Source organism: Hippopotamus amphibius, chromosome 4, assembly GCF_030028045.1.
Source record: "Hippopotamus amphibius kiboko isolate mHipAmp2 chromosome 4, mHipAmp2.hap2, whole genome shotgun sequence".
Classification (NCBI taxonomy): domain Eukaryota; kingdom Metazoa; phylum Chordata; class Mammalia; order Artiodactyla; family Hippopotamidae; genus Hippopotamus; species Hippopotamus amphibius.
Genome location: NC_080189.1, coordinates 29,470,348 through 29,493,561, shown reverse-complemented (window position 1 = coordinate 29,493,561; position 23,214 = coordinate 29,470,348). Strand labels below are relative to the sequence as shown.

Here is a 23,214-nt window from a genome sequence, read left to right as displayed (position 1 = left end):
CAACATTCGAATTATAGGCATCCCAGAAGAAGAAGAAAACAAGAAAGGGTCTGTGAAAATATTTGAAGAGGTTCTAGTGGAAAACTTCCCCAACATGGGAAAGGAAATAATTCACCAAGTCCAAGAAGCACAGAGAGTCCCATACAGAATAAACCCAAGGAGAAATACACCAAGACACATATTAATCAAACTAACGACAATTCAACACAAAGAAAAAATATTAAAAGCAGCAAGAGAAAAGCAACAAACAACATATAAGGGAAAACCCATCAGGATAACAGCTGACCTTTCTACAGAAACTCTGCAGGCCAGAAGGGAATGGCAGGATATACTGAAAGTCCTGAAAGAGAGAAACCTACAGCCAAGAATACTTTACCCAGCAAGAATCTCATTCAGATTTGAGGGAGAAATCAAAAGCTTTCCAGACAAGCAAAAGTTCAGAGAATTCAGCACCACCAAACCAGCCTTACAACAAGTGCTAAAGGAACTTCTCTAAGTAGGAAACACAAGAAAAGGAAAACACCTACAAATACAAACCCAAAACAATGAAGAAAATGGTAATTGGAACACACATGTCAATAATCACTTTAAATGTAAATGGATTAAATGCTCCAACCAAAAGACACAGACTGGCTGAATGGATACAAAAACAAGACCCTTCTATATGCTGCCTACAAGAAACCCACTTCAGACCAAGGGATACATATAGACTGAAAGTGAAGGGATGGAAAAAGATATTCCATGCAAATGGAAGTCAAAAGAAAGCTGGAGTAGCAATACTCATATCAGACAAATTAGACTTGAAAGTAAAGACTATTAAAAGAGACAAGGAAGGGCACTACATAATGATCAAGGGATCCATCCAAGAAGAACATATCACAATGGTAAATATCTATGCCCCCAATATAGGAGCACCTCAATACATAAGGCAAATGCTAACAGCTATAAAAGGGGACATCGACAGTAACACAATTATAGTGGGAGACTTGAACACCCCACTTACATCAATGGACAGATCATCCAAACAGAAAATAAATAAAGACACACAAGCTTTAAATGACACATTAGACCATCTCGACTTAATTGATATTTATAGGACATTCCATCCAAAAACGACAGACTACACTTTCTTCTCAAGTGCACACGGAACATTTTCCAGGATAGATCACATCCTGGGTCACAAATCAAACCTCAGCAAATTCAAGAAAATTGAAATCATATCAAGCATCTTCTCAGACCACAATGCCATGAGACTAGATATCAATTACAGGAAAAAAACTGCAAAAAATACAAACACATGGAGGCTAAACAATTCACTATTAAACAACCAAGGAATCACTACAGAAATCAAAGAGGAAATCAAAAAGTATCTAGAAACAAATGACAACGAAAACACAACAACCCAAAACCTATGGGACGCAGCAAAAGCAGTTCTAAGAGGGAAGTTTATAGCAATACAGTCCTACCTTAAGAAACAAGAAAATGATCGAATAAACAACCTAACCTTACACCTCAAACAACTAGAGAAAGAAGAACAAAGAAACCCCAAAATGAGCAGAAGGAAAGAAATCATAAAGATCAGAGCAGAAATAAATGAAAAAGAAAGGAAAGAAACCATAAGAAAAATCAATAAAACTAAAAGCTGGTTCTTTGAGAAGATTAACAAAATTGATAAACCATTAGCCAGACTCATCAAGAAAAAAAGGGAGAAGATGCAAATCAACAGAATTAGAAATGAAAAAGGAGAAGTCACAACGGACACCTCAGAAATACAAAACATCATGAGAGACTACTACAAGCAACTATATGCCAATCAATTGGATAACCTGGAAGAAATGGATACATTCTTAGAAAAATACAATCTTCCAAGACTGAACCAGGAAGAAATAGAAACCATGAACAGACCAATCACAAGTACAGAAATTGAGGCAGTGATTAAAAATCTCCCAACACACAAAAGCCCAGGACCAGATGGATTCACAGGCGAATTCTATCAAACATTTCGAGAAGAGTTAACACCTATCCTTCTCAAACTCTTCCAAAATATTGCAGAAGGCGGAGCACTCCCAAACTCATTCTATGAGGCTACCATCACCCTGATACCAAAACCAGGCAAAGATGTCACAAAAAAAGAAAACTACAGACCAATATCACTGATGAATATAGATGCAAAAATCCTCAACAAAATACTAGCTAACAGACTGCAACAGCACATTAAAAAAATCATACACCACGATCAAGTGGGGTTTATCCCTGGGATGCAAGGATTCTTCAATATACGCAAATCAATCAACGTGATACATCATATCAACAAATTGAAGGATAAAAACCATATGATCATTTCAATAGATGCAGAAAAAGCTTTTGACAAAGTTCAACATCCATTTATGATAAAAGCTCTCCAGAAAATGGGCATAGAAGGAAATTACCTCAACATCATAAAAGCCATATATGACAAACCAAAAGCCAACATTGTTCTCAATGGAGAAAAACTGGAAGAATTCCCTCTAAGAACAGGAACAAGACAAGGGTGTCCACTCTCACCACTGTTATTCAACATAGTTTTGGAAGTGTTAGCCACAGCAATCAGAGAAGAAAAAGAAATTAAAGGAATCCAAATTGGAAAAGAAGAAGTAAAATTATCACTCTTTGCAGATGACATGATACTATATATAGAAAACCCTAAAGACTCTACCAGAAAACTGCTAGCACTCATTGATGAGTTTAGTAAAGTAGCAGGATACAAAATTAATGCACAGAAATCTCTTGCATTCCTATACACGAACAACGGAAGAGCAGAAAGAGAAATTAAGGAAACTCTCCCATTCACCATTGCAACCAAAAGAATAAAATACCTAGGAATAAACCTGCCTAAGGAGGCAAAAGATCTGTATGCAGAAAACTTTAAGACATTGATGAAAGAAATCAAAGATGACATAAACAGATGGAGGGATATACCATGTTCCTGGATTGGAAGAATCAACATCGTGAAAATGACTGTACTACCCAAAGCAATTTACAGATTTAATGCAATCCCGATCAGATTACCAATGGCATTTTTCACAGAACTAGAGCAAGAAATCTTACGATTTGTATGGAAACGCAAAAGACCCCGAATAGCCAAAGCAATCTTGAGAAGGAAAAATGGAGTTGGTGGAATCAGGCTTCCTGACTTCAAACTATACTACAAGGCCATAGTGATCAAGACAGTATGGTACTGGCACAAAAATAGAAAGGAAGATCAATGGAACAGAATAGAGAACTCAGAAGTAAGCCCAAACACATATGGGCACCTTATCTTTGACAAAGGAGGCACGAGTATACAATGGAAAAAAGACAGCCTCTTCAATAAGTGGTGCTGGGAAAATTGGACAGCAACATGTAAAAGAATGAAATTAGAACACTTCCTAACACCATACACAAAAATAAACTCCAAATGGATTAAAGACCTACATGTAAGGCCAGACACTATCAAACTCCTAGAGGAAAACATAGGCAGAACACTCTTTGACATACATCAAAGCAACATCCTTTTTGACCCACCTCCTAGAATCATGGAAATAAAATCAAGAATAAACGAATGGGACCTCATGAAACTTAAAAGCTTTTGCACAGCAAAAGAAACCATAAACAAGACTAAAAGGCAACCCTCAGAATGGGAAAAAATAATTGCCTATGAAACAACGGACAAAGGATTAACCTCCAAAATATACAAGCAGCTCATGCAGCTTCATACCAAAAAAGCAAATAACCCAATCCACAAATGGGCAGAAGACCTAAATAGACATTTCTCCAAAGAAGACATACAGATGGCCAACAAACACATGAAAAGATGCTCAACATCACTCATCATCAGAGAAATGCAAGTCAAAGCCACAATGAGGTATCACCTCACACCAATCAGAATGGACATCATCACAAAGTCTGGAAACAACAAATGTTGGAGAGGGTGTGGAGAAAAGGGAACTCTCCTGCACTGTTGGTGGGACTGTAAGTTGGTACAGCCACTATGGAAAACAATTTGGAGGTTCCTTAAAAAACTACAAATAGAACTACCATATGATCCAGTCATCCCACTCCTGGGCATATACCCAAAGAAAACCATAATCCCAAAAGAAACTTGTACCATCATGTTTATTGCAGCACTCTTTACAATAGCCAGGACATGGAAGCAACCTAAATGCCCATCAACAAATGAATGGATACAGAAGATGTGGCATATATATACAATGGAATATTACTCAGCTATAAAAAGGGATGAGATGGAGCTATATGTAATGAGGTGGATAGAACTACAATCTGTCATACAGAGTGAAGTAAGTCAGAAAGAGAAAGACAAATATTGTATGCTAACTCACATATACGGAATATAAAAATGGTACTGATGAACTCAGTGACAAGAACAGGGAAGCAGATACAGAGAATGGACTGGAGAACTCGAGGTATGGGAGGGGGCGGGGGGTGAAGGGGAAACTGAGAAGAAGCGGGAGAGTAGTACAGACATATATATACTACCAACTGTAAAATAGTCAGTGGGAAGTTGTTGTATAACAAAGGGAGTCCAACTCGAGGATGGAAGATGCCTTAGAGGACTGGGGCAGGGAGGGTGGGGGGGAATCGAGGGGGGGGCGTCAAGGAAGGGAGGGAATATGGGGATATGTGTAAAAAAAACAATTGATTGAACCTGGTGTACCCCCAAAAAAAATAAAATAAAATAATAAAAAAAAAAAAAAAAAAAAAAAAAAAAGAATAGTAGTGTCAATCTTACTGAGGACAAATAAATTCTCAAATCAAAATGTTTGGGCATTGGTGTGAAACACTGAACTCAAAAATTCTGAGCATTTCCCCCCTTTCTTATTTGGGAGTCCAGAGACAAACAAAAGCATACAAGTGCAAAATTAGTTTTATTTTGAAAGGCATATTCACTTGCAATAGATTCATCTTTTTTTCTTACTGTATCTTAAAATGGCTACTGAACTCACTGACATAGTTTAGGTCACTTGTACTTAAAATGTTTAATTTAGAGTATCTTTACTGAAAAGAATTCTTTTCAAGGAAAGTCCTAAGAAATTAATCCTTCACAAAACACTATTTGGATGAATATCACTGATTAACTATCATTTAAAGAATTACTTTTAATTTTAGAAGACATCACAACACGATTTAAAAAAAATCTTGTTGAGATGAAACTCCTCAACAATTAAATATTTAATCAGTTTATAACACAAGAGAATGTTTAATCTGCATGATTTACCACTTAAATAGTGCACCCTGATGTGTCTTCAGCAACACGAGAGCTAAAACGAAATTGTTTCAAAGGGACTCAAGATGGGCAGTGCCCTATAAATGCACAAAGGTTCAGTGACGTAGGCAGGTTGAGTGTCCCTCCCGGACAACGGGATGCACTTCAGTCAACTACCAGCCTCAGCCCCGTGAGATTCTTGGACATTAGGAAGTGACCACAGAGCGTACTCTTGCGCTGATTACTGTGGTGTCAGTTTTTATTTCTTAAACATCACCACTTCCCAACTCAGGGATCCAAAGCTCTCAGGGAACTTGCCCAGCCTCTCTCCTGACCCACGGGCACCTGGGGCTCGCACTGTGTTTCCTGAAACCTGAGAGTGTGGGAAGAAACATCACCGTAGGCATTAAAAATGGAACTTAAGAGTTAGAAAAGCATTGCTGTGCTTTTATACTGGGACCAGACAAGTTGTAGGTGGTTTAGATTTGACAGAATTTTTTAAACAGCTACTGACAATGATGTTTTTATACACTGGGATAAGAGAGGTTGCCTACCAAGCAGAACACCTTCTTTTGGTGAATTCATATTCTCTTCTGCTACAGAACTTCCTTTAGATTTCTCTTATCCAGATAAGACGCATTGTTTTCAATTAGAAAAGTAAATTTAACATGTAGATTTTTTTTCCATTGGCTAAATTCAAAATATAATGGTAATAACTAAGTATAATTTTTTCTTTTTTAAAATTTAAGTATAGTTGCTATACAATATTATGTTATAGGTATACAATATAGGGATTCACAATATTCAAAGGTTATACTCCATTTATAGTTATTATAAATATTGGCTTTATTCCCCATGTTGTACAATATAAGCTATAAGAATATACTGTGCAACACAGTAACTGTTATATTAACATATAGATTTTAAGCAGCATATGTACCACGATGACCACTTGATAGGCAAAGACAGCCTCTGTTTAAGACGTTCTGGTCACTCAGACTTAACATCAATACAGAATATAGGCGTTCCAACTATTTTTCTAAATGTAGGGTTCAGAACCACGGTGGTAGCTGTATAGAATGTCAAATGACATTTTTTATATAGAATCTATTTTCTACTTATCTACTGTAATTGCTACTACTTCTTGCTTTCACCTGGCCATCACAAAAAAACTCAAGAATTGATTCCTATTCCAGGGTGCGATATTCAGCATGCAACCAACCCAGTAGCTTTTGTTGCTACTGCTAAAATTAAAACAAATTTAATTTGTTGGTTGATAATCTGGAAGGGATTTCAGAAACCATCTGGAGTTCTAGACCAGCTTCTTCAGTTTATATGTACCACCTATATGGAGTTTCAAACAGGTGACAGCTTCTTGACGCTCACTCATCCAATTAATGGCAGAACTGTGGCTGGAACTGAAGTTTCTGAATTCTTGGTCTAGCCCTCTTCCTACCATTTCAAATTTTGTAAGTCTGAAGTATGGCAGACATAGCATGGACTTTGAAACTAGAGAGACACAATTTCAAAGTCTGATTTAGCACTTAACAAGTCCTTTATTGTCTCTGGGTGGGAGATTCCTTAATCTGAAAATAAGGCTAAGATGGGGGTGATGGCATCTACCCAGAAGGTTAGAAATGATATAGATCAAGTGCCTGGCACATTTCCTGATACATGGAGGTGCCCTGGAAATACTAGTGGTGACAGCTAAGGCTATTATTATTATTTTGACACTCTGAAAAGATTAGAGATGTATCTTAAACTCAGTACCTTCTATTAAGCAGGCGATCTGTCATTATCTATTTACACTTTTTTGAAGTTATTTCTGTTTTAAGTAGGAAGTGTTTTATAAGTTTAACCACTAATGGAGTAAAGCAGACTGTCTCGATACTTATCCTAATATTAACTGTTTTGATCTTCAAATGATACTTATGGTTTTCATATTTCAAGATTTGATGTAAAAGTCTAAGATTATCCTATTTATGGCCTTTTGGATAATACATATTTTAGTCATCCCCCTCTTCAACACGTTGACGAAAGAAAAAAACTTCCACAGAGGCTAGAACAATAATAATAACAGTGCAGGATGCTCAGGAAGTAAAGTCATGGCATATGGCTGTGGGGGCTGCACATGGACAACAGCAGAAGGTACCATTCTCCTTCACAGGTGCATCCCCCAAACAATGGACACAAATCTAGGGCACTGGTCATTTTTTGGCCCTTAGTCACAGGTACAATTATTTAAACAGAACCCTAAGCTATTTAGCCACAATTATTAGGAACTTTTAAGATGCTTAGTTGATCGAAAAGTTTTTGAGGCCAGGAACACCACAAGTAATGAATGACTACTCTCAGCACAAGTTTCACAGAATTTTCAGTAGTCTTTTCCATGCATGAGGCATCAGGCAGAAAAAGATTCTTTAGTAAAAAACGAGTTCTTTTCTAAAGTTCTTTTTTAAGCTCTCACATTGCATGACCAGAAACTGCGGCCCCTGTACTCTTACTTGGGTTGGTTAAAAACCACTAAGTATGGACTCACTACATTGCGTGTGCGTGTGTGTGTGTGTGTGTGTGTGTGTCTTTTTCTGCATCTGAAGGTAGGAGGCTCCATTTCCTTACTTACTCAGGAAACACTTTAATTGGAATAGCAAAAGTTTGTCATGATGCCTGAATAAAATTGTTCTCTTCAATCTTTTATTTGTAATAGGCTAAGGTTGCTAATAGTATTTATAGGGTCATTATTTTCAACTGTTTCTTGACACCTAACAATATTATTTTAAGCTCCAGCCAAGTGGATTTCCAATAATTATATAATGTCTCTCAGTAATGATCTGCTGCTTAAGATACACACTCTACTTTACCTTTCAACACATACTTGATAACCTCTCATTTTACTAACTGTAATTGAGGCAAATTCAGTCCTGGCTAATTAGGGGCTCTTAGTAGCCCCTCATATATGTTATTCTTGATGACACAACAAGAGAATTAGAGTCTAGTTTTTATTTTTAATTATAGTAATAAAAATGTGCAACTTAAAAATATTAGAATACTTAAGGACATTATAACTATTTTACAAATAACAAGTCCAATCTTCTACTGGGGATGTGCAGAAGGACAAAACCTTCAAAACCAAAACAGAATGGTTGCTTGTCAAGGGTTCCTTTTAGAAGCAAACCCACAGCCATGTCTGACGCTTAGGCATCTAAAGGAAAGTATATACCTGTCACCAGGACAATCAAACTAGCACATCATTTTCATGTTGACCTCCTGGCATCCACATTAGTTAGCTCTGTTTGTTATTGTTGTCATACAAAAAGTCTTCAAAAGAAGTTTGGTGAATGAAGGGGAGCCGAAGTGGGAAATATCTTTATGAAGAAAGAAATTCTACCTCTGTTACGAATTGATAGCGAGCTTTGTAGTAAATAGGCCACAAGAAAAAAAATTGAAGACGTTAAGACACACACACACACACACACACACACACACACACACACACAGTGGTCTATTTCCAGAATGACTCTACCATTTTTGCACCACAGAAGATGTGTTTTAGCTATACCAAGAAGAAACAAGATAGGAATGACATCAACTCAGTTTTTCTTTTCTGTTCAACATTTTTGAAAATTACCACATAAGCAAAAAAAGTAAGAGAACTTGGAAGCGAAACACATGCTTGTAAATTCAGAGCAATACCAAATGGAAGTAGAAGTTGCTAATATGGTTTCAGTATTTTGTAAAAGAGCCAGCTGGATGGATGATAATTTTTCTACCCCTGCAGGGCATCAAAGCTTTTAGGAAATCATTCTTTTCACACATATTAACACTTAGCTTATTAAAACAGATGATACTTTTATTGTAAAACAGCCTGGGTAGAGGCTAGAAACATAAAGTATGAAAGATAAGGCTCATTTTGACCACCCAGTCTGACAAACAGCAAACACTGACACGACAGACCATGATGGAGATGATGACGTAGCAGGACCTTCTGTAACTGCCACAGCTGAAGTGTCACCATGAAGCCCGTGAATTGCTGTTATGAAAACATTTGCAGTAACTTGCATAATTAAATGAAACTGCCAGAAAAGCATTTCTAAAATGAAGAGATGTACATAAATAAATATGGCTCAAAGCAAATATTACATTTCAGAATCAGCATTGTAGAGAATTATGCAAAGTTATGTCACAAGCCAAGTACCATTTCCTTTGAATTGACTGCTGAATAATTATGAATGAGTGACAACATTGTTATTGAAATGGACTGCTCTCTTAGTCTCTTTTACAGATACTCAGTGAATGAAACTTGCAGATCAGGGCATCTAAAACCATAACCTCCCCTTTCTAGGAGCTGCCATGCCTCAGTGAAGACCTTCACGAGACCACAGCACTATTCTATCTGTTAGCAAACATCAGTACTGGAAAGCGAGTTGAAAATGCACACTAACAGTACAGTGGCAGATATTTGGCTTTATTTCAGTTTATTTCTTCATTTAAATGAAGAATATTATATTGGCTTAAGAAAAACTTTTATAGGAGGGGCCAACTCATTACAGCATGGATTCTGTCTATGGACTGCTGCAAAGGCAAGTGATGTAAGCTGTATACGACGGTAAACTGGATCTCATCTTGCTTGTTAAAATTAACCTTCGTAGGATTTTGAGACTCTCACTCTAACAGTGACAGTTTTCAAGTACAGAAAAAACCCAATTAAGGCTTCTGTCAGTAACGAAATAAAACGATCAACTATATTAGCTGCTTAAAAGAAAAAGAATTAAAAAATAGTCTGCTTGACAGACATATCATCAAAGTGCAACTTTTTCCTTCACAGAATATTTACAATGCCAGCATGCTTTGCAACGTAGTTACTTACATCAAACAATTTTTCTATATACATTTCCTCATTGACCTTTTCTCGAAGAATATCCTGGTTTTGCCGAACAAACATAATATACGTGTCTGCCAGATCCATTCCTGGTTTCTGTTGTGAGGAAAAAGCACGGGGAATAAAACAACATCAGGTCTTGATTATGAAAACATTACTTAATCACCACCCTAGAAAATCATTCCTTGTACCATTTCAAAAGTTACACTAGAAAAATATGCTTAAGATCAAATCAATAATGGACACCTTCAAATGCCATAATAAAAGTAAAAAAAGTTTATTATTGAGGTCTATAACTTAAGGTCATACTTACTCATCACTATTAAAATGATTAGAAACATGTGGTTCTAAGCTAGTAGATACCTTTTTTAAAATGGTTATCTTGCTAGGTCAATATGCCAAGCAGTATAAATGAATACATTTTTCAAAAAAATTCCCACATGCAATAATCATTTCCTAATGGCAAGTATAATTTCCCTTTCATCATTTCTGGCTGGTTTATCCATATGTATTTTATTTTATTTTATTTATTTTATTTTATTTCGATCTTTATTGGAGTATAATATCTTTACGCTGTTGTGCCAGTTTCTGCTGTACAAAAAGCGAATCAGCTATATTTATACATATATCCCCATATTCCCTCCCACCCTCCTTATCCTACTCCCCGAGGTCATCACCAATCACTGAGTTGGTCTCCCTGTGTTATGCAGTTGCTTCCCACTAGCTATTTTATATTTTATCCACATATATTTTTAAACATGTTAGCTTTCCTTGGTTTGCCTTCTTCAACTACTATGGGTGTTCAAGGAATACAAAATAAATTTTCTTATTAAGAAGATATTGAGCAAAAGACATTTGAGGCATTACAAAGTGAGATGCAAATCAAAATTCTGTGGCTTATCCATTGCTTCTACTCATCCATATTTATCAACACTACCTCAAGGATTTACATTACTTTAGAAATGCAGTAAGAACACTGATGAACTCGTCTCCTATGAAGAGCCAAAGGCATGGATTAGATAAGTTTACAAAGTTATCCAACATTGGTGCCTTCTAATGTTAGATGAGATAGGACAGTTAATATAATTCCTCCTTGCTATGGAGTCTACAAAATCAGCACTGGGAAGGGACAAAAACCTGAGTGGCTCCTAAAGACTTTTCCTTCTAAACTTCTCTTTAGTTCTTCCTTTAGTTTCACATAGCTGGACTAGATGATTCGTATACTCTATACCTGGGGTTGATTCAGAGTCTTTACTGAGTTATTCACTTAATTAGAACAGGACAACAATAACGACGAAATGGTAGAATTGATGCCCGGATAAGTCAGTCACGCGTGTGTCATCTCATATCTATTGGATACACTTTTAAACTCCATCAATGGACTTTTTGCAAAAGTAAATAATGTAAGGAAATTGGGTGAAAGAGGATAGGAATCATTTAACTATTACTACTGCAGGAAAGACAAGATACACATCTGAGTGATGCTAGGACAGTGGTAGTGCCTTTCCTTCAAAGAAGGACAGAAAGTTTTCATCACTTCTTTTTTCAGAGGGTGGATTATATTCTATGTACAATGATAAACCTGCCCATCTCTTAACCAGTGCACAGTATAGACACTGGGCTTATGTCATTAAAAAAATTAATTTGATTTTTTTGGTAACAAAGTTATTTCTGGGTAATGAAAATCACAGAAAGTTCTTACTGCTCTTATATTTAGTCTACAGGGAAATTGATACCATGTAGGTTGAAGGACCCTTTCAAACATAACCTTGATATAACAAAATTTATGACTAGTTATAATCTGAAACAGCTATTTACATAAACGTCTCCACCGATCTTTCCTTCAAGAGCATCCATACATGATGTAGAAAATATATTCCAAACTTAATGGAGACAACTTACCAAATTCACGCCTTCACTATTTTTCTACATAATTCTCATAAGCAATGTTTGAAAGTTTAAATAATTACAAGGATACTCAAGAGAAACCTAGGTTTTTTTCTTTTTTGGGTGTGAGGGATGTTATACATAAGTTTTTCCAGTGAAAAGGCAGGGTAATTTGTAGATGACTAACTACCATTAACAGCTGAAGACAACTAGCCCATAAGATAAGGGTTTCTCTTTGTGCCTCTCAAATTTGTCAAAACACCGAAAGTGAGAACATTCAGAAAACACTGCCGCAGAATGAAAATGACAGGAGAACAATTTTCTATACATGATAACAAGTCAGCTCCACATCTGAGTTTCAGTCAGGTGCCTGGAAACAAAATGCTATGATAGATATAATACCAAGGCAGCTGGGCGCAGCCTAGCTGAACTAAGAGTTTAAGAATAAACACACGGGAGACTTGCCTCCTCCACCATTTCTACCCCCCTCCAACCCCATCTTTATTTCTGCCTTTCAAAAGAAGAGGACGCTTAGAAGTTTACAGTAGTCAATCACTTGACCCATCAGACTCACTGGAAACTGAGTTATGACCAGGAGGATGGAGAATGATACCTTTAAACACTTGCCACAGACTCAAAGGCAATTGTTGTTTTCTGTTTCCTTGATCACTTTTAAGATAACATTAGACATTGCCCAGCAAGAATTTATCTCTTGCCATCTACAACTAACAAATACTTTACAGTGTAAGCCTAAAAGAAAACTCAATGCTATTCCCTTTGGCAGACCCAAGGGATATAATACTGAAATCTGTAAGCTGAGACAGTTCTACAACTCTCCAAGAAAATCAGAATCCCTGGTTGAGGTTGTGAAGTAAAGCTCATTTAAAAGTTTATTTCAACAAATTAAGTGTTGACTTTTTCTTTTTTTTTTTCTTTTTGAAATTACATTTTCTCCTCTTTGGCATATTAAGATCCACTTGCCTAGAAAACAAAACCTACAGTTCTTCCATTCCTCATTAGCGTTATTTCTTCCTTTATCTTTGAACTGTTTACTTATTCCTGAAACTGTGACATACGGGAATTTCACACCTAGTGAATATATTTTCATGTAGCTTGTGGCATGAGACTATAATCATTAAAAGAATATACACAAGTAAGAATAACTGCAACAGCTGGTGACATTTACCAATTAGAATTATAGTTCTTTAAAACTATCCTTCCTTTGGTGTATGAAGGGTAATTATCTCTGATAAATTATTGAAAAAGATGTAATTTTCCTTTTAAACAGTTTCTACTTACAGTACAAATGTGTTTGGATAGAAGACATTATCGCTGGTTCAGTGCTCCTTTGTGCAAAGACTCTTGTTTTATGGCAGTAAAATTTACATACATACAAAATTTACATACATACACTGCATCACATTCCATTATTACATGTTATCTTCATAGGAATTAAAGTTTAGTTAAAAAAACAAAAACTGAACACTCTCGGTTAAGTTTTTGTTTTCTGGTTTGTAAACGAAAAGCATGCATGTGACTGCATCACCCAGCTAGAACATGGCTACGCATTCTGGTGCAAGTGGGTGTCCTCAACCTTATCAAAGGAGCAGCCTGTTAAAACTTCAACAACTGTAGATCTGGATGAGTATCAAGGATATTATGTCTAGAGAAGATCTGGATGAGTATCAAGGATATTATGTCTAGAGAGCTACATTTAGAAGTCTTTTCTATATTTGTAATTAAATTATAGTTTTCTTAACAAACAAGAAAATAACAATTAAAAACCACACAGCAAGCACATTATGTATTTAAATGTTTTTCATTTTCCCATTTAAACCTCTGAGATCCTCAGTTCACTAAGTACTAACTTTTCTGTCTTGTTTCTTAGGGTAGTAATCCCTAAATCAAATTTGGCTAATGATGTTATAGTAAAAGGATATAACCACCTAAAAAAATTCTCCCGTGAGCATAAAGAAATCAATGAATATAGAAGGGAATGGAGTATGGTAAGGTGAGTTCTTCTGACTTTGGCTGCATAAGTAATAGAATACACCAGCGAGTGAATGAGTTTAAGTAAGGGTGCAGACTCCAGCACATTTTTTTTCGAGCGTTAATCACTAGTTAACCTAGTGAGATGAACATGCCGTTTAAAAAAAAAAAAAGAAAAAAATTCCTTGTTAATTATACGCTGCAAATGCTCTTACTTCCTGCTGCTACACCTCATCCCACAGGTGCAAGTCTTCACGTTCCCCATTCATGGGTAGGTGGGTGCTATGCTGCAGACATTTTTCACAGCTACAGATGTAGATATAGAAGAAGCCGCTTAACCTTCCACAGGAGGTTAACAATACACTATGCAAACACTGTCATGGTGTCTATTTAACAAGGAGACAAATTTTTAAATCTATTATTCCAGTCTCAAAGATTAATAGAAGCTACAGTCTAATTGACTTAATGTGAACGTGCACGTCTCATAACATAGAAAAGCTTGCCTTGAAGAAACAATCAAGAGTGGAACTGTGATATCCTGATTTATGACAATCTGCATGCTTCATAAATGAAGTACCCGCGCCTGGTCATTATTACCATTAAAAAAAAAAAATGGATCTTGTAGGTTTAAAACAATAGCATGTCTCCTCAATTTGAAATTGTCATAGGAACAATGTTAATTTCAACTCCCGCATTTCAGATTCAGGAAAAGCCTAGGATTGATCATCAGGGAACATAGGACAAAATTCTACAAACACATAACTTATCCCAGGTACTGTTACCAACAACGTATTTTTTTTCTTTTATTGTTTACTATATTCCTTATTACTTTGGCATTTATGCAGCAATTTCTATATTTTTTGAGTGAAAATGTTCTTAAAATTAAGCTTCTCGAAAGCATTTGGAGTTTAAGTAAGATATATGTTCTCAAATACTTAAAACAGAAGAAGGTTTTGAGTATAGCTGTGATGATTACGTTGTAAAAGATATATATCTTTTTTTTTTATTATTATTATTATTTTTTTCTTTTTTTCTTTTTTTTTGGGGGGTACACCAGGTTCAATCATCTGTTTTTATACACATATCCCCGTATGATATATATCTTTTTAAACCAAGTTTTCTACACAGTAGAATATTTATATTGTGTTCACACAGAAAAGCAAAAGGAAATAAACAGGACTAAAGCCTTCAAATTTGATTTATTCTCACTTAAATATTATATAAGCCCAGGAAGAGGACAAATTCATAAAATGGAGAAGGAGGAAGAAATGTAAACAATGAAAAAGTCACAAGAATATAAAATTTTCAAGATTTTCTAATAATGGTTTCTTTAATTTTTTAAAACAATGAACAAAAAAATTCTCATTGTTCTTTAGAAAAACTCCAAACTATTATTTCAAGCAGTGGCCACAGTCACCCTTCCCTTTGTTAAATGTAGCACTATTCAAAATTCCATTAATTTACTCTACTATGCATTTTGACTCCAAATTAGGATGCAGAAAATTCTGAATTAAAGATAATGGCATCCACTTCCATTTGAAATTATCTTTCAGACTTGGAGCATGTAACATATGTGTTTTAAGTATGTGATTTCACTCAGTCCCACATTCTAAGGGAGAGGGTTCTATTATTCCAGAGTTCTCGATCTTCTGTCTGCTCCCTTTAAGCATAGTCAGTAAAAAGCATATTCCTACCACAATGCTATGAGAATATCTTATATCAGAATCTGCTATAATTAATGCTCATATAATTTATGTAGTCATATAGTTTTCATACTTAAAATTCACACAAATGCTTCACACTATTCCTTCTAAATAGTGGCATATTTTATGTTTTCCTCGATTTAAGCATTAGTATGTTCAAACTTTTTTGTTGTATCACTGGGGAAAACCTTCCAAAGAGGAGGTTATTTTAAATATTAAAAGGAACACTTAATAACAGGTTAAAATAATAGACTGAAATACTCAAGGAAAAGAGGCAGGTTGGTTTTCAACTGAGATTTATGGGCTTAATTTTCATCTTACTATGGCTTTCCCATTTGAGACCATGAGCATATAGTATCTCTCTTGCTATTTCTGATCTATAAAAATCATTAATGTCTCAGAGTTTTGTGGAATAGCTGCTGATAGAGGAGGACCAAACAAGGAAAGTGCTAACATGTAAGTCACCCACTAGCTTTATACTGTTATTTTCATGAATAATAATTATGATGCTGCTGAAGGTATTAAATCTCCCAGTTTATAGTACTGTTCAGTAACCTTTCCCTCGTCTACCTACAGTTGCTACCATGTCAACTATAGAAACTACACTGAGGACATGAAGAAGTGAAATTAAAATGCTGTGGGCATTATTTCATTTAGTTTTTAAAATTCAGATTGACTGCGACTGAGTTAGTCCTAATTTAGAACCTTTCAGATGTTGGCTTAAAGGAGACCTGAGGATGCTAGAATGTCAGGGTCCAGAGGCAGTTCATGGATTTACCGTCTAAGAGACGACCCAGACAGACGAAAACCCAAAGAAAGAAAGATGAGAGAAGCAAAGCACTCTTCTAGGAAGCACAAAAGGCAACCTCCCCTGCTCCTATAGTGGCGAGACTCAATCTGGTTGTGGTGTAAATATGTCCCAGTGGGCAGGCGCTCCATTCCCCGTGTTCTACCTGGCTCTCACTCTGACGTAAAGCACTGAGTATTCAGGCGGCCTCATCCAAGTAATAAACAATACCAAAACAAAGGAAGGAGGGAAAACACCGCTGTCACTGTGACTGGCGGTACTTTTAAAAGTCACCACTGACATATGCAAGGTGCTTGCTATTCTAAAATAAAAGGAAAATAAATGGAAAGCTATCTAATATTTTTCACTCTGTAGAAAACAAATGATTTTTCTTTTGGAAAACAGTCACGTTCTGAAGCACGGGGGAGACTGCAGAGCAACACATGGGGGCAGGGAGCACCACTCCAGGTAGAAGCAACAACAATCCCATGCGTATCAATAGCGGTTTACATATACAAAGCACTTCCACGTTAATACGCTCATCGAATCCTCAGAAGAACGTAGTGAAGGAGACAGCGCAGGGATTACACCATTATCCTCACTGCACAGGTGGGAAAATGGAAGCCCATGGGTCAGACGGCCAGGAGGGGACAAAGGTAGGACTTGACCTGAGATCCTGGACTCCACACCAAGTCTGTATGGTATAGAGCTGAATTCAAGCCACAGTGTGGGGAGCTGGAAGGTTAGAAATCTGTGGCAAGTGTCATAAGAAAGAGAGAACGTTTGAGAGCATTACTAGTGAAGACAAGAGAAAGATAAGCCGTCTCCATCTTCTCAGGGCATACATCCAGAATCAGGCACCTGCACTAAGCAGCCAATCCATGGGGAGTTTCCTTGTTCTTGGTCACGGTCCTCCTTACCCTGTCCTCCAGGGCTCTTTAGCTGTGTCACGTCACTGTCTAGCACAGGGATCATATGCAATGTGTGTAATAATGTGAACAGGACAACTTTCAATAGGCATTATAAACATACACACCCACACCAAAATGTCCTATAACTTATACAACCTATGGAACAAAATTTCAGAATCAGAGTTGGAAAGTGCTTTTAAATGTCCTTTTAAATGTTAAATGTCATCTGGTCGTACTTCCTACATAAATGCAGAAATCTTCAGTACCACATCTGGCAAATAGTGGCATAACTACTACTACCGAATATCACCCTTGTAAAGAATTCTAATTTCTTTTGTTTTTTTCTTAACACACTGATGTCAGTTTGGACTCCCATTAGTTTTTAGTCACTGATCCTAGTTCTGTCCTCTTGACTGATACAGATTGAGGCTGCTGCTTCTTTAAACTGGAACTCCATATATTAAACAGGACTACCTTCTCTCTAGGCTTTTCCTCCCTCAAGGGTAATACTCTGATTTCCCTTTTTTTCTTTAAGCCTTATTTCCAGATCCCCTTAACTATGCTGGCTGTTCCCTAAGAAAGGAGGTAAAGTAAAAAGTATATGTCATTTTTCAAAGGAGGCAAGGATATACAATGGAGAAAAGGCAGCCTCTTCAATAAGTGGTGCTGGGAAAACTGGACAGCTACATGTAAAAGAATGAAATCAGAACACTCCCTAACACCAGACACAAAAATAAACTCAAAATGGATTAAAGACCTAAATGTAAGGCCAGATACTATAAAACTCCTAGAGGAAAACATAGGAAGAACACTCTTTGACATAAATCACAGCAATATCTTTTTTGATCCATCCCCTAGAGTAATGGAAATAAAAACAAAAATAAATAAGTGGGACCTAATGAAACTTCAAAGCTTCTGCACAGCAAAGGAAACGATAAGCAAGATGAAAAGACAACCCTCAGAATGGGAGAAAATATTTGCAAATGAATCAACAGACAAAGGATTAAGCTCCAAAATATATAAACAGTTCACCCAGCTCAATATCAAAAAAACAAACGACCCAATCAAAAAATAGGCAGAAGACCTAAATAGGCATTTCTCCAAAGAAGACATATGGATGGCCAAGAGGCACATGAAAAGCTGCTCAACATCACTAATTATCAGAGGAATGCAAATCAAAACTACAATGAGGTATCACCTAATACTGCTTAGAATGGACATCATCAGAAAATCTACAAACAGTAAATGCTGGAAAGGGTGTGGAGAAAAGGGAACGCTCTTGCACTGTTGGTGGGAATGTCAACTGATATAGCCACTATAGAACAGTATAGAGGTTCCTTGCAAAACTAAAAATAGAGTTACCATATGACCCAGCAATCCCACTGCTGGGCATATACCCAGAGAATACCATAACTCAAACAGACACATGCACTCTGATGTTCACTGCAGCACTATTTACAATAGCCAGGACATGGAGGCAACCTAAATGCCCATCAATAGATGAATGGATAAAAAAGATGTGGTACATATATATAATGGAATATTACTCAGCTGTAAAAAGGAATAAAACTGGGACATTTGTAGAGACATGGATGGACCTAGAGACTGTCATACAGTGTGAAGTGAGTCAGAAAGAGAAAAACAAATATCATATTAACACATATATGCAGAATATAGAAAAATGGTACAAATCAACCGGTTTGCAAGACAGAAACAGAGACACAGATGTAGAGAACAAACATATGGACACCAAGTGGGGAAAGTAGGGAGGGTTGGGGGGAATGAATTGGGAGATTGCGATTAACATATATACATTACTAATAAGAAAAAAAATACCAAATTGTACACTCTAAATATATGCAGTTTATTATCTGTTAAAAAAAAAGTATATGTCATTTTTAAAAGACTATAGATGGATTTTCCCACAATAACACAGATGTGAACAAGATAGTATAGAGCAGGATTTTTTTTTCAGAATCTGGACACTAGATTTACTATAATCAATAACAATGTATGATGACAGCTAACATCTATCGATCACTAATTTCATTCCAGGAATCCTGAAAAATGCTTAACATATTTATGAGAAGCCTAGAAGTGGTATTTTTTTATTTCCATTTGATAGATAAAATAATTAATGTCCACATAGGTATATGCCTATGTCCAAACATCTAATTATAGACATTAAATGTGTAATTTTAAATATATATTAATTATATCTCCATAAAGCTGTAAAAAGAAAAGAAACTGATGTCCAAAGTCATACAGATACTGAGCAAAAGTGATGGAGCAAGGATTCAAACCCAGGCAGTCTGGCTCCCGAGTTTGGGTTTGTAACTTCTCTGTTGTGCTACCTTGTGGGGGTTTTTTAAAATTTAAAAAAAAATTTTTTTTTTAGCATCTACTTTACATTATGGTCTCACTTAATTTTTCATACAGCTTCTTAACACACACTGCTATCAGCTACATCTTCCCTACCTTACAGGGGGGGCAATATTTTTATGGGGGGGGGGCAGGTGTTAGTTTTAATATACAACTTTACTGAATTTTTGGTTTGGGCCTAGTGTTCCTGTCTGTAAAGCTAAGGTTCACGTTTTCACTCTGGTCCTACAGCCACCATAGCCATTCTCCCTCCCCCTCTCTCAGGTCTGAGTTCCCTTCGTCTAAGTTACTGTTGAACAGACTCACCCCCTCCAGGTCTTGCTTTTCTTACATGTCTAAGGCTTTTGCCACCATGAACACTCCAAGGTTCTATAACGGGGCCATGAACTGTGTAACTACGACAGGAGCTCCTCTCCAGAATAGGGTTGTTTAACCCAGAAGAAATCTACCAAACCATCTGAAGGTCACAGTTTATTGCCTTGATCAGAAAGATATCATGGGGGGCCTTACCAGCTTCTTTGCTAAGAAGCAGGAGATAATGGAATTTATTTCTGTTCAGGAACAGATGGATGATATTTTCTCTTATGTATGGTATTTTTTCTTTTATAAAGAAGTGTCATGAAAGTATAGATTACAAAGATACATAAGACTATATTCATAACATGCTGTATTTAAATGACTTGATTTGAATCATTTTCTGTTATTGATTCTTACACATCTTCAGCTCTGCTATAATTATAAGGAATATTGGACAATCAAGTATGTTCCAGGAACATGAATTCCTCCTTCTCTTTTGTGTGAGGAATGCAACTTACTTTCATAGATAATTTTATATTTCTCATGCTTCATTTCATAGAATGTATTTTTTTATTTTTTAAAATTTAAAAAATGAAGAAGGTATTTGCTAGAAGACATTGTTCCTTTCTCCACAGACTTTTTTTTCTAGCTCTTTATCTAATTATCATCTTCTGGGTGACATTTATGGGCCCTGTTGTCTACTGGATGGAATAGGACAGAGATCCAGAATTCACAGAATGATAGACTATCACAGTTAGAGGGACTAATGCAGTTTATATAACTTATTCATCCACTTTATAGATAACTAAACTGAGGCCACTTGAATGAAGTAATGCCCAGGGCCATACAGTTAATCCAAGGGCATAGAGCAGCATGAAGGGAATTAAAACTCAGGTATTAAGTCCTAGTCCAGTGCCTTTAAAATTTTTTTCTTAGAATAATTTCAGAGTCACAGAAAAATTGTGAAGATAGCACAGAGAGTCCCCATTTGCTCCCTACCAAGTTTCCCCTGCCATTAACATCTTATATTAGTATGGCATATTTGTTACAATTAATGAACAAATATTGATACACTATGAACTAAAGTCTATACTTCATTCATCTTTCTTTAGTTTTTACCTAATATCCTTTTTATGTTCCATGTTCCTGTCCAGAAGACCTCATTATATTTTGTCTCCTTAACCTCCTCTTGCCAATTTCTAAGACTTTCCTGGTTTTTGAAGATCTTGACAATTTGAGTACTGGTCAGATATTCTGCAGACCAGCCCTCTACTGGGACGTGTCTGATGTTTTTCCCATAATTAGGCTGGAATTATAGGCGCCACAGAATATTTCTCAAGAGTAAATACTATCTACATACTTTATCACTGTTGATGTTGACCCCAATAAACTGGCTAAGGTAATATTTGTCAGGTTTCTCCCTGATAAATCTATTCTCCCCAGTCTCCTTTTCATACTGTGCTCTTTGGAAGGAAGTCACTGTGCACAGCCTTAAGGAGTGCGGAGTTATATTGTCTCTTTGGAAGTAAAGTAGTTACATTAATTACTTGGAATTCTTCTGCTTGGGAGATTTATCTTTTCCCCCATTTATTTATTCAGTCACTTACTTATGTCAGTATGGACTAATGGATATATGTCTTATACACTGTGTTATAAGCCAATACTACCTAATATATCTGGTTGCTCAAGTTACTCTCGCTCAGGCCATTGGGAGTTCTTCAGTGGTCTCCTGGGTCCCTTTAAGATATCCCCTATCATTGTGGGTTTTTCTTTCTAAACACTTCCTTGCTTTCTCTCATACATATATAAGATGTCCCAGGCTCATCTTGTATTTCCTGCCCCAGTCCTAGTGTCAGCCATTTCTTCAAGGAATCCTGGTTCATTTGATTGGAGATTAGAGACCACGATCTGGGCACTAGGTATGCTTGCAGCTACTGGGATATCATTGCTTTTAGGCTCTTTCAGCTAACAAACCAAGGAAATACATATACTAACCCATGCATAAACATATATCTAAAAATATTTCTATATGCACCCAGCTCTATCTATATTAAGCTGAAGACAAGTTCACATTGATGTCTCCAAGTCCATTACCACAGGGATCATTCCAGGTTCCTCCTCTTACTTGTCTCCAACATCTCACTCCATGGGAAACTTGGTTCCCACCAACCACCGTCCTTTACTTAATTGTTCAACTGCATTATATGTGTGTAAAAGTTCCAGAAATGTTAACCCGTGGGGAAACACTTTATCAACCAGAGTACAGGGCTTATGCACAGTCCCGTTTTCCTTTGTTTTACAGACCCCACTCATTTCAAAAGTGAATCAGATCAGCACTTTTTCCTTCATCTTTTTCAGTGAAGTTATTCCACACATTTGTAATAGATTTTAGATTATTTTATTACAGTTTCCATCCTTGGATCCCATGATATCCTAATTGATGTTAAAAATTTTTTCATATATTTAGGTTCAATTTTTGTGCTGCAAAGTTAGGACTTGATAAATGCATAGTGTTACGTATCTATCATTACAGTATTACATGGAATAGTCTCACTGCTCCAAAAAGTTCCCTTGGCGTCACCTATTCAAGCCTCCCGGGGGACCTTGAATTTATGATAACCACTAATCTGTTTGCAATCTTTTTATAGTTTTTTTGTATATAGTTTTCCCTTTTAGAATGTGATATAAATGATATCATACAGTATGCAACCTCCTCAGACTGGCTTCTTTCACTTAGCAACATGCCTTTAAGTTTCCTCCATGTCTTCATGTGGCCTGATAGCTCATTTTCCTTCTTCTTCATTTGTATGGATATACCACTGTTTGTTTATCCACTCACTGAAAAACATTTGGTTGCTTCCAAATTTTGGTGATTATGAGTAAAGTTGCTATGAACACTGGGGTGCAGGTTTTGGTTGTGGACATATGTTTTCAAGTCAGCTGGATAAATACCAAGTCAGCAATTGGTGGGTTGCTGAAGACTATATTCAGTTTCGTAAGAAACTGCCAAACAAGGTGGCTGTACCATTTTGCATTTCCACCAGCAATGAACGGGAGTTCCTATTGCTCTGCATCCTTGTCAACATTTCGCCAATGTCAGTTTTTTAAATTCAGCCATACTAATAGGTGCGTAATAG

At 36.4% G+C, this 23,214-nt stretch overlaps 1 protein-coding gene across 2 annotated transcripts in view; it reads right to left on the bottom strand.

Annotated features, from left to right (window-relative positions):
* CADPS2 (calcium dependent secretion activator 2) overlaps nucleotides 1-23,214 on the bottom strand; it is a 524,489-nt gene that overhangs the window by 19,350 nt on the left and 481,925 nt on the right. For both annotated transcript variants that reach the window (XM_057732060.1, XM_057732061.1), the window contains one exon: nucleotides 10,110-10,217. In XM_057732060.1, coding sequence (XP_057588043.1) covers nucleotides 10,110-10,217 — 108 coding nt within the window. The remainder of the gene's footprint in view (nucleotides 1-10,109; nucleotides 10,218-23,214) is intronic.